Genomic DNA, 17,455 nt, shown 5'->3' with positions numbered 1-17,455 from the left:
TACAACTACATTTGGAGTATCTCCTCAAATTAGGAGCTGTCCTGTAACACATGTTCCGCCTCATTCCCAAAGGAGAAAATTAGACAAAATGACATCTTACACAACACATAAAAAGAGGTGATAATTTCTTCTTTGAATGAATTCTTGTTGGAGTAGGACATCTTTGGTTAATGTTACTAAGGGCCACATACTTATTTGCTTACACATCTCCTCCCAGACAACTCATTCAACTGACGCTAATTGAATGCTTACTGTATGCCAATTATAAGCATACTATTCTAAGCATGGGGGTAAAGTGATGAAAAAATCCGTATGTTCATGGAGTATTTATTTTTCCTTGTGGAGGATAAAGTCAAAAAACAAAATAAAACAAAAATTAGATAAACGTGGGGTATGGTAGAATGAAGAAAGTTCTATGGGAAAATTAAGATAGACAGAGTATTGGGAGCTTTTTGGGGGTGGGGCGGTGTTGCTGGATCCTCTAGATTCATCAGTGAAGGAAGGACCCATCTTTGTAAAGACCTAAACAAATTGAAAGAGCAAAGCATATTTGGTAGAAGATCATTCCAGGCAGAGGAAACAGAAAGTAAGAAAGTCTTGAAGTGAAAGTATACCTACTATGTTTGAGAAACACTGAGGGGCCCAATAAATAAAATATTTTATAATTAATCAAATTATTGCTTGTTAAAGATGTATCAAGTTTTTGAAAATATACACGTTTGTATCTAAAACTATTTAATGTCAAATTGTTTTTGGCATACATTATCACTAACATTTATATATTATTATTATATGCCAGGTTCTTTTCTGTGAGATTTACTCTACTTAAGTCACTATAAACTTCCCAACAACTACTTAAGGTAACGTGACGCATATGCAAGCATACATGCATACGTAGTTTTTCTTAGACTCCAGAAAACAAGAGTTAACTCTCTAACTAAATATCACATTTTATGCCAAACAAAATTTCGCAACTATAAATAAATATTTAAAATTCAAAACAATGTAAAACATTTGATGCTTTTAGGGCTTTAGGCACAATAATCTCATCTTTGGATGCTCAATTATGAAAATTTTGTGCATTTTTTCTTTAAAATAGTAAGAAATAAAATTGCCATACTGATCTAGGATGCCTTGTGCGGCCAAAGCTTGGCTGGGTTCCAGAGGCCTTCCATTGACTGCAAATTCCATTATACACCCAACAAAATCATGGCTTTCCACATGTCCTCTCCTCTGAAGGATCGGTTCTAGTGATCTGATACCTCCAACTGTGACTCGATTTGGCTGAACATCAAGAGTCCTACATAAGAAAGCAGAGATAAGTATATTAGTTCCAACATGATAGATTTCAGTAGAATGTTTAGTTTTAAAAACAGCGAACATAACTTTTTCTGGCATGTGTTATAGCGTGGTAAATTTGAAGGAAAATATTTCCTATTGGGGCGCCTGGGTGGTTCAGTCGGTTAAGTGGCTGCCTTCAGCTCAGGTCATGATCCCAGGGTCCTGGGATCGAGCCCGTGTCGGACTCCCTGCTCAGTGGAGAGTCTGCTTCTCCCTCTCCCTCTGCCTGCCTCTCTGCCTACTTGTGCTCTCTCTCTATCTCTCTGTCAAATAAATAAATAAAATCTTTAAAAAAAATAAAAATTAATTAATTAATTAAAAAAATATTTCCTATTGGTGCATATCCTCTAACAGATTTCTACAGGATTATTAGGTTTTCAAGGTATGAAAAATAATAAAACTTATGGAAATGACATTTTCAGTTAGTCAAGTGGGATGTATAAAACAATGTTGAATTTGCAAGAGGAAGCATATTATCAGAAGGAAGATACAGTGCAGTAGAAATAGTGACAACTCTATTATTAATGTTAGTTTATATTTTTTCTTCATTACAAGATGATAACGATGTCAATAAGTTAATTAATACCATGGATGATATGTCGATATTTATTTTTCTCTGTTGCTATTTCTTTTAAAATCACTTATGTTTTAGATGACATAATGCTGTGTTTCAGCTTGAGGTGCCATTGAAAAATATCTGTGGATAATTGTCACATACAACTTTCAGAGAAGGTATTTAAAACGAGTGGGGTCCTTAGCCTAATCTTGCAGGACCCAAGTCACATGCAACGATTTCGTGAATCATCTCAAAGAGTATAGGCTACATTAGTCTTTCCTTCCTCTAGCTTTATACTCATCTCTACCGCTTCATTTCACACCATTTTTACATATTCTGTACACAAGTTATTAACTTTTTATTTTACAGCATGAAAATTCCTTTGGAGAGGATAAACTATTGTAAACTTTTATAACACTTAGCATAATACAATTATCTTTAAATGTATAAGTTCCTTTTTTTTTTTTTTTTAAGTAGGCTCCACATCCTACTAACGCAGGTCTCAAACTTATGACCCTGAAATCAAGACCGGAGCTGAGATCAAGAGTCAGAAGCTCAACTGACTGAGCCACCCAGGCGTCCCGGTATAATTTCCTTTTTAATGTCAATTAATAATAAAGATCAAACTAATAATTTTACTCACCAGTCATCTGAAACTGCCACATTACTGACAGTGCAGTACCCTGGTTCTTGGTTCTCAGTACAAGAGTCCACAGTTAAGGAAGCTGCCTATAAAGCAGAAGGAAACATTCATCTTGGGTTCTGCCATCCCCATTGTCCTTTCAGCCAACACTACCCAGCACTTGTTTTTACATGGACATGATTTTGAAATTGTGATAACAATTAGTATATTATGACATAGTACAATTACAATACCAAATTTTGGACACATATTTCTTTCACATGTCTAAAACTGTGAAAGCATTACATATAAGAGGTGGGAGGGTACTTTGAAAAATCTTCTCCAGCCCCTTTGTTTTATAAATGAAAAACTATAAATGCCATTAATGTCTCTTACAATATCATACAGGAAGCTTATGGGACATATGGGACAGTTTCCTGGGGTTACAATCTTAAGAAACCTGTTTAAGGTATTATCCAGCTATTCTAACAAATGAAAAGACATTAGAGTTCTGATTTTCAGAAGTCTTATTCCAATAATATTTTAGTCGTATTTACAAAAATATTTTCAAAGCACAGTGTAAATACTATTAGAGCAATCTATGAAAATTATTATACTTGTATTAAAAATAAAGTTTGAGACAAAGTAAACAAGTCAGTTAGATGCCCCTTCCACTTATGATAAGAATCTTTATTTATAAATAGTGTATTACAGTGCATTTCTGCATTATTAGAATGCATTATCTATTGTGATACAGTAGAAACTCCCCAATAATATTTAAATTACAACTAACAGTAACTATTTTTGCATTCCAAGAAATGCATACCCCCGAGACAAAACTCTTCTGTTTACTAGAACATATGAATGCTGAATACTCGATGTGATCAATAAATGGAGTTATCAAATTGTGGTCACAAGATACAGGAATATGACAGAAGTCAGGTTTCTCCATATCGAGCAATGGCCACTAGAGATGACTGTGGTCCAGTATAAGACCAAGGTTGTTGCATATTCATGTTATCCTGTGCTCTGCAATGCTATTGTAATGTCCCTCCTTCGTTCCCCAAACTGCAGTAAAATTCTGCAAGTGACAAAATTTTGCAAATTTTAGTTGGTGAAATTATAAGGATGATATTCACAATGTGGTATTTCAGAACATGGCCAGTAAATCACAGGAGAATGCCTAACCCCAAATCCAGAAGTACAGGAGGACTAAGGGTTTCTCCCAAGGCAAACAGTAAAGGGTTCTACTTAAATTTACTTGAATGCCACAAGCAGGGCTAATCCAATTATATAATAAAAACATAAATACTATGCAAGTATTAATTTTTAAGAATGGTTTTCATTTGAGGTTAATTGTAATAAAAGCAAAGCAAATGTCAGAAACAGCACAGGGAGGTTGAGCGAGTTGACTAACATTATACCTGACTTATATGCAAAAATATCAGGTTCTCTGACTTCCTGAATTATTACATATGGAAATGATTCATTTCCTTAACATCCAATGTTTATCAATGGTGGATGTTATTTTTTAGAGATTGTCCATAAAAAATTATATTTGGATGGGACATTTGTAAAAGTGTATCTTAAATATCTAGCATTTCAAAAATAAAGAATGGGGTCAATTTATAGTTTTTGTGCATCAAATATTACTAGCTAAAATATTCAAAGATTTTTCTATCAGTTAATTATTAGAATTGATTATAAACCCCATACAATAAATTCTCATGAGCCATGTAAATCTTTTCCCGGCCACCTTCTCAAGGCAATTATAATAAATACTAATATTTTTAGGAAACACACTTCCAATTCTGTGTCAAGAATTTCATGCCTCATTTAGTTAATTCTTTCAATAGTTAATTTTTTTCCAGTGTTCTATAATAATTGAGTGACATTCAGTCTCAAAAGCAATACTAGGTTTTTGAGATACAATTTGTGTCGCTCATGTTGACTATTTGACTTAAGCACAATTCCCTTTATTTCTAAAACAAAAATGTTTACACATCCCTCTTTGTATACTATGCAAAGTGTCCCTCCATTCTAGAGATCCCTAAAGCTATCACAAACTACAGAATATCACATAGATATATATGAATGTCTCAAATAGGAAAAAAAAAGAACCCACTTACATAACGGCATCATATTTCGGTCAATCTTAAGAGTTAATATAGTTTTCTTATTTTCTAAAAGCTTCATGATACAGCACAAAGAAAGAACGCCAGAGGGGAAGTTTTATTTGAATAGCGCCTTGTGCAATTTAATCTTCAGAGTTAAATGTGCTTTCTCTTACCGTTGAATTTTTCTACCAGTACTGCTGTAAATTGAGATGTTTCTATCCTGTCTATTCAATGATTCAAAGCTGAGAAGTTAATGATTTTGCCAGTTTCTAACAAAATCCCTTTGAACTGCAGAAAACGACAGATTCAAAATCCAGTAGGGGCCTTATTTTGGATGTTCTTTAAGATAGGATGACATTTTTTTCCTCTGACTGAAGAATGACAAAGGTATTTTTTTCCACATTTGGTATTCTTTAAAACTTGATGACTATGGCCACACTTTACAAATGCACTGAAAGCATTTTTTTTCTATCCCTTTTGGCATACACAGTACCTCTTTCTTTGCTCTCCCTCTTGCTCCCAAGTGCTAGTTCAATAGAATTAAATCTTTATGAAATTTAAAGGGACCTGGGAGGTCATCAGATAAAATCATCTATTCTACATAAACGTCTGTTGACCACACCTTAGCAATTTGGTTATCTCACATATGCTTGGAGAATTGGGGTGAGGTGTTACCTGCTATGCCCCATTAGGGTCCTGTCATTATTAGTAAATCATTGTGGCTCATGGAAGCCCCAATATACAATATAGATAGCAGACTCCACATGTTTGTTCTAATTCTGTCAGGTTTGATAATGCTGGGGTAAATTGATAGTCAGGAATACCGGAATTCTCTAAATCTGTATTCTCCTAGAGGTCCTTCTCTGAGCATACTAGTTTGGTATTAGGCTGGTTTTAAAAATCTCAGGCAGAGATAAACATACTGACTTATTACTAACCTAAAAAATTATTATTTCCAAGTTTTGTTTGTTATACCCCTATTAGGATCCACTGAAGTCATTGTGACTCTTTAGGCACTATTCATAATTAAAACTTTATTGAGATTAAGTAAAAGATTTTTTTTTTAACCTCAAAAGGCTATATGGGGCAGTGTTGTTGGAAACTCAGGATGACTAACATTTATCAAGCACCTATTTAATATCAAATATATAAAATTTTAGATATGATTTATATTAATCTTTGCATTAATATCAAAATGTGGAGATATTATTCCCATTTATAAACCAAATTTTTATTTTCAGTTCAACCCCTTTTCAATAAACAAAGCCACCTTGAATTACTGTCAAATCAAAGCTCCAAATGAGTACTTTTCAAGTAGATTTTTTAAATAAATTACTTTACAAACATTGATGCTCTAAATTGCAATTATTGTTACTAAATTTTATTCTTGTTTTGATCTTACTTTCAGAATTTTAGGGGTAATTTTGTTAAGTAGAAGTTTTATAAATTAAATATATTAGAAAAAAGTTATAGTTACAGAATATTAACACCAGCATAAGAAAATGGAAGACAACATATAATGAAAATGATTCACAAATTTTCACTGATACTTTTATTGCTCTCTCACATATATTTCAATAGACTACATCTAATAACCTGGTAGAACCCTGAATGCAACACAGTGGATATGGGGATATCTGTGGATGAATAACAGGACATCTAACCTTGATGGTGATGATACGATTATCTGGTCATCTTTAGACCCATCACTATTCTTTTTTTTTTTTTTCCTTGTATGAAAATATTTCTGTATTTAAAAGTTGTTTAAATCTTCTTTCCTATTTTATATTAGAGTTGCGGGGAGAAAAAACATTATAGCCGATGTCATTAAAAAAGTCCCAAAGCACATGGATTTAAAATACTCTGGAAAAACAAATGGAGAATTTTGTCCTTTGATAAAGACTGCTTGTTATCTATATTTGTCAGAAAAAATTAACATAATAAGATTGCTTCTGTCTTATGCCTTTATGAAATCTGTAATTATAAAGGGCACAAAAATTTTTGTTTTAAACTATGGATCACAGAAAAAATAGCAAAAACATGGTAAAAAACATTTTCTATGTTCTTTCTGCAAGTTTTTTACATGTAGTCCAACAATATAAAGGGTTCCCAAAATTTAGTGTTAAAAATATTTGTATCATCAAATATACGATTCATTTGATCAGTTTCAGAACCATATAACTCATTATAATATTTTTTATATTTTTCAGATTGCCACAGAGCTAAGAGATAAAACTATAATCATTTAGATCCCAAGTTTCTTCATTTAAAAATTATTTCAGAACATGTATTTTGGGTTTTTTTGGCTAATTTTTATTTTAACATATGACGTTATGCTTTTTCATTCTATTTCTTTTGAAGGGTGAAATGTAAATTTTAAAGAGTAGTTATAATTTTAAAACCCTGATGTAAAATCCAAAAATATTTTAAAATAGTTTTTGTTAGCAATTACTTTTTCAAAAACCCTCGATTGTTGTTGAAAATGGGGGAGTCCATGAAGAGATAGTTGGGAAGGCAAATAAATGAATACATAAATAAATAAGTCTTTCCATTCTATTACTCTATCTCAAATGTTTTCAAACCCTAATAGGGAAAATACATCATGCATTTTCCTTTATAAAGAAAAATGCTTGTTTAATGAACATAAATACTAAGTAAATATGCACCACCTTATTGTAATATGAGAGCCATATAATTAAATGGAATATAATATGGAAATCTTTAATATTACTGAGTTTATAATTCTGAGAATACCTTAGATAGTCAACAAACAAAAACTTCATTTTCATACTATGTCGTAGACCTCACAGATGACAGCACATTGAGGTTCTGGTACAGTAAGAATTACTCACTACTGTATTGGAATATGTATTAGTATCATCTTTTGTCAATAATTTATTTGTAGGAAAGTTTTTTCATTTGTTTTCAAATTGTTTCTTCAGTTAGGGCTGGGATACTTAGAAAAGTAGCCATTTTAAGTACAGTTCTGACATGGCTTTAAACACATATAGGAAATGTATAAAATGAAATGTTTATGCACTACGATGTTTTCTTTATTTTGCTACATTTTGTTGTTTTTGAGACAAGTTGTTTTTTGTGACAAATAGTTGTCGTGAGCAAAAGAAAGACATTACCTCTTTGCTGCTGTAGTTCATAACAAAACTGGTCAAATTTGCACCTCAATCCATGCTTTAACTTGAAGGCTTGATTGACCGGATGTACAACAAGTAAACAAGCTTTAACATAGAATGAAATGTCTTACCATTCCTGCTCTCCGGGCGATCACGGTGTGAAAATGTCCATCTGACACCTTCTTCATGGTGGTGAGTTTATATGTACCACTGCCTAGATTATAAGAGAATCTTAGTCTTTCTTCAGCAATTTCAAGGGCCAAAAACTCAGCCCGGTCCCCTGTCTGGTTGTCATAGTTGTAAAGCAGTAAAGCATGACTTTTAATAGTTGAAAATTTGACATAAATATAGTTGTTATTGGGATCCAAGCTGGGAAATTCCATGTATGATAACTCCTCAAATCCGTAGCTATTCAACTCACAGTGTTTTCCAAAGACACCTATAGATGGGAGAATTGACAGATTGATACATGAAATTCCAGTGACGTGTTAGTAAATGACTTTGATTAAGATATTCTTAAATTACAATAATGAATCATGCTTTTAACAACCTTTTTTGTATTAATCTCCAAAGAAAACTGTCTAAACTAAGTTGAAATAGAACAAATTAATGATCTTTAAAACACACAAGAGGTGAAAAAACTGCTGTATTTGTTTTTCTTTGGCCAACTAGGAAACATCTAAGTAGGTCTCATTTGTAAAAATTAGAATTAGTGGAATGGAGTATGTCTGAAGAGATTTCCTTCCTGGAAACCTTTCAAAATTAGTTTGTCAACTTTTTAAAAGTTTTAATATGCTGCAATTTTCAACCGAGATAACTTCCTTTATAATATATAATTTTCAAAAACAATTTCAATTCAGTTGAGGTTGGCAAATTTTGTTTTGACCTTAAAAAATATTAGTCCCTGTCCTCATGGTATTTTCAGGAGCCACAAGATCAGGGAAGGGAATCACTGTTGTTCGGGAAGGAAATAACTGTCTTAAGTTTTTATCTCTTTCTTGTTTTATACCTTCTTTGGGTATGATTTACAACAGACTACTTTAAAATAGCTTTCTGCCTTTTTTCTGAAACCCAGAATTCCCACTTGTTTGTGCTGGTTCTTTCTCATCTTGAAAAATGAGTTTTATTGATGTTACGATGTTACGCCAAAATTCTTTTCCCACAAATATTAGTCAACTGTAGCAAATGATTGGAAAATTAACCCACGCCAATACATCATGATTCTTACTAACTTGCAAAGGTTCCATTCCTTAATTTTGGCTGTACATCTCTCATAAATGCATTAAATTTAGAGTCAGGGAATTGTTCAGCTAGAAGAAACTAATGCCATCATTTCACAGAATATTTAAAACTTGCCTGAGGTCACAGAACCATGGGAGACAGAGCCAAAATTTGAGGCCAGATCTACTGATTGTCTAGTTGTTTTGACTGCACTACATCTTATATCCAAATGTTCTTTAAATTAAAATGGCCTAGAAGCTGCTGTAAAAGCTTGTGTTGTTTATCTTTTCCTGCTCTGTCAAGGCTGAGATAATATTCATTATAAATGTGCCGGAAATATGCATATTATTTATTTTTAAACTTTAAATGAAGTTAAAAAGTAAAGAAATGATAGAAATTATATATACTATGTATATCATATGTCATACATTTATGTATACATAATACATATGATGTATATCATATAGTATTATATTTATAATTTATATCATATATATAACATATATGCAACAAACTTTAAAAGTTTATTTATATTAAATATACATTTACTATATTATATATACCTTACTTATATATACAGAAAGAGTAACCAAAGTTAAAGAAACAGCAAAGATAAACTATACAAATAAAATAGAGTTGAAGAAAAAAATTGTACTATGTGTTCTCTCAGGACTCTCCTGATTAAATTTTGGTAAAAATATGAACATGGACTTAAAAATTAAATATAGGGGTGTCTGGGTGGCCCAGTAGGTTAAGCATCTGACTCTTGGTTCCAGCTCAGGTGGTGATCTCAGGGTTGTGAGACAGAGCCCCGCATCGGGCTCTGTGCTGAGTGCAGAGTCTGCTAAAGTTTCTCTCTCCCTCACCCTCTACCCCTCCCTGCCTCATTCTCTCTCTCTTTCTCTTGTAAATAAATAAATCCTTTAAAAAAATTGAATATAGGGCCCCTGGGTGGCTCAGTCAGTTAAGCGTCTGCCTTCGGCGCAGGTCATGATCTCAGGGTGCTGGGATGGAGCCCCGCATCGGCCTCCCTGCTCAGAGGGGAATCTGCTTCCCCCTTTGCGCCTCCCCCTGCTCCATGCTCTCTCACAAATAAATAAATAAAATCTTTAAAAACAATTGAATATAAATATATGTAGAAAGCATATAGATACTGGGAAGATGTCCTATATTTTTATTCAAATTGATACTTGATACAAATTGATTCGGATATTTTCAGGCATGAAAATGTTTGTTTATGGAATATTTTGCTTCTTAAAGAGTTTTGTTATTGTTTCTAGAAAAAGGTAGATTTTTGTTTTTGAAATAAAATAAAATTTAAGGAAGATTTTAAAACAGCCCTTCAAATGAAATGTCACGAAATAGAACTACATAAAGATCAAGAGAAATTATTAAAATTACTCTAATAAGGAATATTCTGTGAATGGGTAATTACACATACATACACATACATATGAAGTTATCATTATACAGGCTCCCTTTATAAAATCTTAAGCACTTTATGTTTTTCTAAATTACAATCTAAAAAAATAAAAATCTAAAAAAAATTTAAAAATCCAAACAACAAATCTTTCACTGATGAGAAAGTAAACAGTGCAATTTTTTTTTCCAACTTCAAAATTATAGTTAAGATGTTGATTTATAGGATGCATGTGTAACTACCTCCAGCTATTTGTTTGAGGCATTCCATCTGTCATTTGTATTTGCGTGTTCCACCCCCATTCAATTTGAAAAGGAAAATACTTTGTCCTTTTAATTCTATCTCTCTGGTCTCAAGTCATGTATTACCATTTCAAGGTTTTCTGTTTTGTTTTTTTTTCTTTTATAAATCTTCTGTTGCCAAAGGACAACATCAAAGTTTAAATTATTGGGGGGTTTTGTTGTTGTTTTTTGGTTTTTGCCACTGGGATAAATGGAGGGAGAAATTTGCCCTGTGATCTGTGATCTGTCTCTAATTCATATTGCTGAGCTAGTCCCCTGGGATCTCTGGTAGGGTGAGGGCAACATCCATTTGGACCCCAAGACACTTTTGCCCAATAGGCAACGATTGTTGTATCAGCTACACTGCAGCAACGATTTGTTTCTATTTGATATCAATTATCTTAAGTCCTCATATTTGCAACTGCAATGTAAAGGAATCTCTAACAATGTAAAAACCTTTCTTCAGTCACTTTGAAAATCATTTTTTTCCACTTTTCATTCCAATCCCCTTATCTTTCATTCCAATCCCCATATCTTAACACAAGTTAAGCCATGAAACCTGCTTGTGGTTATCTGTCGAAAGCAATACCCTTTAGGATTATAAGAGATTATTGAAAGAAGTTTTGGGAGATCTGAAGTTGTGCTTATTTTGACCTTAATCTGCTTTTCACTGCTTCAGAGGCATTGTTGGTGAGAATCTTAGAGAAATTTTAAAAAGCAGGGATACTGTAAATGTCATACTGGACTGAAAATAAAATTGTGTTCTAGTCACTGTAGCATCTTGGGGTAGTTTTGTTTTGTTTTTATTTTTTAACTTTAGACAAAGCCCTCTATTTCTGGGCCTCAGAACCATTGCTAAAATGCATGGCTCACAATTAGATACTTAAATTCTGTTTTTCTTTATCATTCTATTGATGTTGTGCTTTATGAAAATAAAACTAGAGTCGTGGAGTTATTTGAAAATGAATTAACACTACATTTTACTATTACTAGAAACCTCAGATTCTTTTTAAGTTCTATTCGCAACTACACATTGAGAGTCCCTTTTCAGAGTCCATGTAGCTCAGTGATTGCTCAAGGAAAGACTAGAAAAATATCTTTCTCCTCTCTTGTTTATGGAGAGAGATAGGGTCTCTAATTACTGTAGGACATCTGGAGATGAATAATATATTGTGGGGTAAAGTATCCTTCAAACTGTAGTGTAGTAATCACAAATCAATGAAACAATCCAAGTTAAAATAAAAGCTCTCTCCAAAGCTGTTCTCATAGTCTGTGGCTGTCCCAGTGCTGAGTCACATTTGAGTGAGATCTGAAAGGAATCTTTTAGTCCACTCCATTATGGTGAATAAATACAAATGTGTACAGAAAAATTCTAACGACTCTCTTCCTCAAAAGAACACATTAGTCTGAATTGTGATTAGTTATTTGGCAATATCTACAAAAAGCCTATCATGAAAAAACTTCAAGTCTAGTTACTAAATCCTTCTATTAGAAGTGGTTGAATTAATGTAAAAAAGAAAAGTAGCAAAACAAAACAAAACCAAACAAACAAACAAAAAAACATTTTGGCTAATTATCCTTAAAGATTTTAAATAGAGAGTGATGTCAGATAGTACTTAAAAGATTTTTTTTCTTTGATAGGTTCCAGGCCACAAAGAAGTCATCCATAAATATTTGAGGGGAAATGTCCTGAGGAGACAACATCAAATTCAATTATCTTGAGTTGATTACTTTTCTAGTAATAACTGAAGCAATATATTCAATGGCATTTCCATAGTTAACTTATTAAAAAATATTAAACCTTTGTAATTTTATTTTGCTAAAACCTCCTTTGTAAAACAACTAATATTTTATTAATCAGTCATGACCACGATAAAATAAAATTGCTAAACTGTGTGCCAAAACAGATTGATATTTTATATCAACAGCTAAGCTATACTCACCAAATGGACAATGACAATAGTATGACTCCACACCACTTTGGCAGGAACCACCATTAAAGCAGGGGTTACATTCACAGTAATTGACTGAAGATTCACACATTTTACCTGAAAAGTATCAAACTCGTTAAAAAAATCTTGTGCATAAACATATTAATAACATTACTTTATAACCATATGTAAAAATCTATTCTGAGAGATCGTATTTGGAGAAAAGAAATATAAGAATATTTTACTTGACATGAGAAAATTGAAATACCTCTCAGTTCAAAATCTTATTTAGTTAACCTATTGTAAAGATGTGCTTAAAATAGGAAATAATTTACATAATCATCTTGGAAGGAACTACTGTTTTCGGGAAAATCACAAATGGTGAACGTACTTAAATGTTTTCACTGAATTTATTTTATCTTGTCAATGTTGCTTCCTTTTTCAATTTTATAATGAGATTTGAAACTTTTACAGTAAAAGTCTCACTGTAGAGATTTCCTTGACTCAGATTTTTTAAAGGTAAGAAACAGTCTTATTTAGCTTATCAAACTAAAATACTTTCACTCTCAAGAAATATCCCTTCACTGACACATATCTGCTGTAAAACAGAATAAGAAATCAGGAAACACAACATATATTTCAAATACTTAATATTTATTCTAGAGTACAGGTTATGTATAGCTTGTCTTTTTTTTCTTTTTTTAAGATTTTATTTATTTATTTGAGAAAGAGAGAGAGAAGCAGGGGGAGAGGCAGAGGAAGAGGGAGAAGCAGACTCCCCGCTGAGCTGGGAGCCCGACATGGGGCTGGATCCCAGGACCTGGAGATCACGACCTGAGCCGAAGGCAGACGCTTAACCACCTGAGCCACCCAGGCACCCCTACCTTGTCTTTTTTCTAAAACATTAATACCTAACCAGCATATTTTTCAGTTTATAAGGACTTCTCATAGATCATCTTAAGTTGAATCAACTAATATTGACTGAGTGCCTATTACTGGCCAGGAAGGCTAGAAGATAGGGATATGGCAGTCAAAAAAAAAAAAAAAGAGAGAGAGAAAAAAACAAGTAAGTGTCAGAACATGGCATTTCCGTTTCAGTGGGGGAGATTAATCCAAGCAACAGGAAACATTTACATTTCATAGATGAAGGAGAAGTCTCTTGAAGGCTAATATTTTGCCTCAGAAATTATAAAACTATGGCACAGACCAGTGTAGGTCTGCTCCCATATCCAGGTTTTGCAAAGCTGTGACTGAATAGTTAATGTCTAGGTAGGCCAATGTAGAGTATATGGCCAGTCCTATTTGTTTTGTTGTGGTGGTGGTGGTAATTTTTTTATGTAAATATAAATGTGTTCTAATGCCACTTTTCTATAATTCTAAATTATTTCAATAATTTATTTGTTAGTTTTCCAATTCCCAGAAACAATGAGACATTATGGTGTGCTTTGTTTATTTCCACTCATTGATATGGGGATTGAATTATTTAATTAAATAGAGTTTGTTTCTGTAAAGCTATTTTCTACTTCTTAGCATGATTGCACTAATGCCTTTATTAAATATCTTACGAAAACATGTAAGTTTTATATACACCACTAGACTTAATGTCGAGCATAGATAATCCATTTCATCATGATTACTATGCTTAAAACAGAGTCAAAGTTTTGTTTAACTTAGTTCTGTTTTTGTGGCTTGATTATGTAGCTACATTTGTTCTAGTTTAAAATTATAAGCGTGAGTCAGACCTCATGACACTGCTAACTAAACATGTTTCTCTACATCACAAGGTCATAAACAACATTTTTTTTCTTTATAAATAAAATGGGGAACCTCCTTAAAAGGCAAAACGGTAACATTTTTAGAATACCTTTCCATTCTAGGGGGAAATAATGAAAATACACAAGTTACTAATCTAGAGACACAGAAATTAGGTTTTAAGTATTGCAGCAATGAGCTACATTTGAGAAACAGGCAGAACAGCTTTATTATAAGCCTGTACAATATCACGCCAGAGACATGCGCTGTCATAGAACTCTCTCCTATGGTGTTTTCCAATTGAATTTCGGACAGATCACTCTAGAGAAGTGGATTTTTTTTCCCTTTATATTAGTATTGCCCAATAGAGAATAAATAAGACTTATTGGCTGTACTTTTAATTACTTATTTGCAATCAGGAAAGTCACATCCACTCCTTGCATTGTTTTTCCACTATAAGAACATTCCCATGCACTATTGGATTAAGTAAGGTTTCATTTTTCTTTTTTTGGAAATTTCTTTTAGAATTATGTTAAAAGTAGCATGTACCGAGTACAGTTATCCTTGAACAACACTGGGTTTGTAAAGAAGCCAACCCCTGTAGTTGAAAATCCACATAAAACTGTTGACTCCCCTAGTATTAGTTAATTACTAATAGCCTGCTTTGACTAGAAGCCTTACCAATAACATAGTTGATTAACACATATTTTGTATGTTATATGTATTAAATACTGTCTTCTTGCAATAAAGTAAGCTAGAGAAAATAAAATGCTATTAAGAAAATGAGAAGGGGGCGCCTGGGTGGCTCAGTTGGTTAAGCGACTGCCTTCAGCTCAGGTCATGATCCTGGAGTCCCGGGATCGAGTCCCATATCGGGCTCCTTGCTCAGCAGGGGGTCTGCTTCTCCCTCTGACCCTCCCCCCTCTCATGTGCTCTCTCTCTCTCATTCTCTCTGTCAAATAAATAAATAAAATCTTAAAAAAAAAAAAAAGAAAAAAAAAGAAAATGAGAAGGAAGAGAAAATACATCTGTAGTACTGTATTTATAAAAAATATATACATATAACTGGACGTGCACAGTTCAAACCTGTTTTGTTCAAGGGTCAACTAATATATTTTATAAGTGTGGTTAGTCTAATATTATGAAAACAAGTTAGCGGGTTACAAAATTACAACTTTACTTCTGGAAGACTGGAAACGGGGAGCAAAGAGTAACCAATTTAGGGAACATTGTCATGAACAATTATGCAACTATTTGGACATATGTGCTCTCTAAGAAAAAATATGTAAGTGTATAAAAACACAAGTCTTTGATACCATAAATCTCAATTATATCTTCTTTTGAATCCTGTTGGAAAAGACTGCCTTTTAAAATTTTGGTTTAAACAATAACAACAAAAGAAAATTAGGTGGTTTTTTTTTTTTTGTAATTTATATAAACTGGTTATCTAACCCTTGCAAAATTAGAATTTAACATAGACATCTGATTTTAATGGAAATATAAACTATAGGTTATTTCAGTTAGTCCAAAATTAAAGATGGAAAGAAAACCCAAATTAAGTAAGACTTACTTATGTATTAAAAGATGCTACTATGGAAATGGCAGAAGAAGCTACAAACTAAGAAAATATTAGTGTGAGAATGAATTTCTTTTGAAAGTTAAAATAAATTCTCAATGGAATCTGATTCTTTGAGTATACAACAATATAAATAGATATTAGTAAGAGAAAAAAATTCAACCTTTCATTTTGCATTTTAATTTAAACCAGAGCTTTATTTTCTTATTTTCTCTAGTCGATAGATATAAAAAAATGTAAAAAATGACTCTGCTAGGAGTTAAATAAATCAATTTACTGTTGAGTTTGAGAAAAATAGTCATATTTATATGTTAATGTTAGAGTATATAATTTTACATAGAATTAAAGGAAAGCCTTGAAATGCAAATTTCTCAGGTTTGGAAAGTTCATGCTCTATTATCCAGTTAGAAGTCAGCAGCAAATTCTGTATTGTTCCCCACACATCAATCTACTTAAATTCTCATGTTAATGGCATAATGCTTATCAGAGAATGCAGCAGTTTGAATTACTCTAACATACTTCTCGTACAAAAAAAAATCTGATGTGTTGGAGCACCGTGAAGCCAAATCTTGGATCATTAACTTAATTAATACTGCAAGTCAATTAACAATATTTGTCAGAGCCTTGAGGCTTGCAAGTATACTGATAGGGCTTTCACAAAGAAATGCAACCATATCTCTAGAACATAAAAAGCCTTGTTCTATCAAGTTATGTTGTGATAGCAGCTGTTTCAAGAATAAACTGGTTTCATTGCTTTGACATTCATCAATTAATTGTGTTGATATAAATTATTTATCATTGATAGAAGGAGGTGTGCTTTGAGAAGTATAAGCTCTTAGAACTTGAAGAATGGGAGTTACTGAAGAAGAAAATGAATGCATCATGGGAGGCCAGGGTATCTATCCACAGACTTTCCAAGATTATAGTTTAAGCTTACAAAAGAAATTTAGCATATTATCTTCATGTTTGGGGCAGAAGGTGTGCTGAATTCATAAACTGAATCTGTTGTGATCACCTGCGGTCTTATCAACAAGGCTGTATATTCAAATTTCATTCATTCCAATAGAACATTTTAATGTTGATTATGTGGAGCAGAGCTAAATTTATTCTCACCTGTTAAATTTGAACACCTATGAGAATATGATGATTTCTTAGATTATGTGTAATATAGTCACAACAATTACTATTTTTGCATCTATTGTATTTATACATAGATAGAAGGGAGACTATGTGAAACTATCAAAGTCCAATTTATATCTATATTGATTATATTATTAATAAATCTGATTTCCTAATATATGTGTTACTTATTCTGAATATTTATGCTTATAAGCTTTTTTTATTATTTTAGCAGAAAGTAGCTTTTTTCACACTATGTTAATGTTTCCTATTATTGTGCAAAGAACTATGAAGATAGCTCATCTAAGGATCCTGATCAAATAGTATGTTTTTTTACATCAAAAGAAAGCAAAAATATCATGTTTAAGAGCTGCTAGTTAGAAAAACA

The 17,455-nt window shown here is 32.5% G+C and overlaps 1 protein-coding gene across 2 annotated transcripts in view; it reads right to left on the bottom strand.

Annotated features, from left to right (window-relative positions):
- FAT4 (FAT atypical cadherin 4) overlaps positions 1–17,455 on the bottom strand; it is a 176,773-nt gene that overhangs the window by 12,143 nt on the left and 147,175 nt on the right. For both annotated transcript variants that reach the window (XM_045880480.3, XM_064585034.1), the window contains 4 exons: positions 12,633–12,737; positions 7,899–8,206; positions 2,541–2,626; positions 1,121–1,300 (listed from right to left, as the gene is read on the bottom strand). In XM_045880480.3, the coding sequence (XP_045736436.2) occupies positions 1,121–1,300; positions 2,541–2,626; positions 7,899–8,206; positions 12,633–12,737 (679 nt within the window). The remainder of the gene's footprint in view (positions 1–1,120; positions 1,301–2,540; positions 2,627–7,898; positions 8,207–12,632; positions 12,738–17,455) is intronic.

This window comes from Mirounga angustirostris, unplaced genomic scaffold (genome assembly GCF_029215605.1).
Source record: "Mirounga angustirostris isolate CCGP_5_RB_7025 unplaced genomic scaffold, mMirAng1.0.hap1 SCAF_2, whole genome shotgun sequence".
NCBI lineage: Eukaryota > Metazoa > Chordata > Mammalia > Carnivora > Phocidae > Mirounga > Mirounga angustirostris.
The sequence above is the reverse complement of the archived record's forward strand: the minus strand, read 5'-3'. Positions and strand labels throughout refer to the sequence as shown.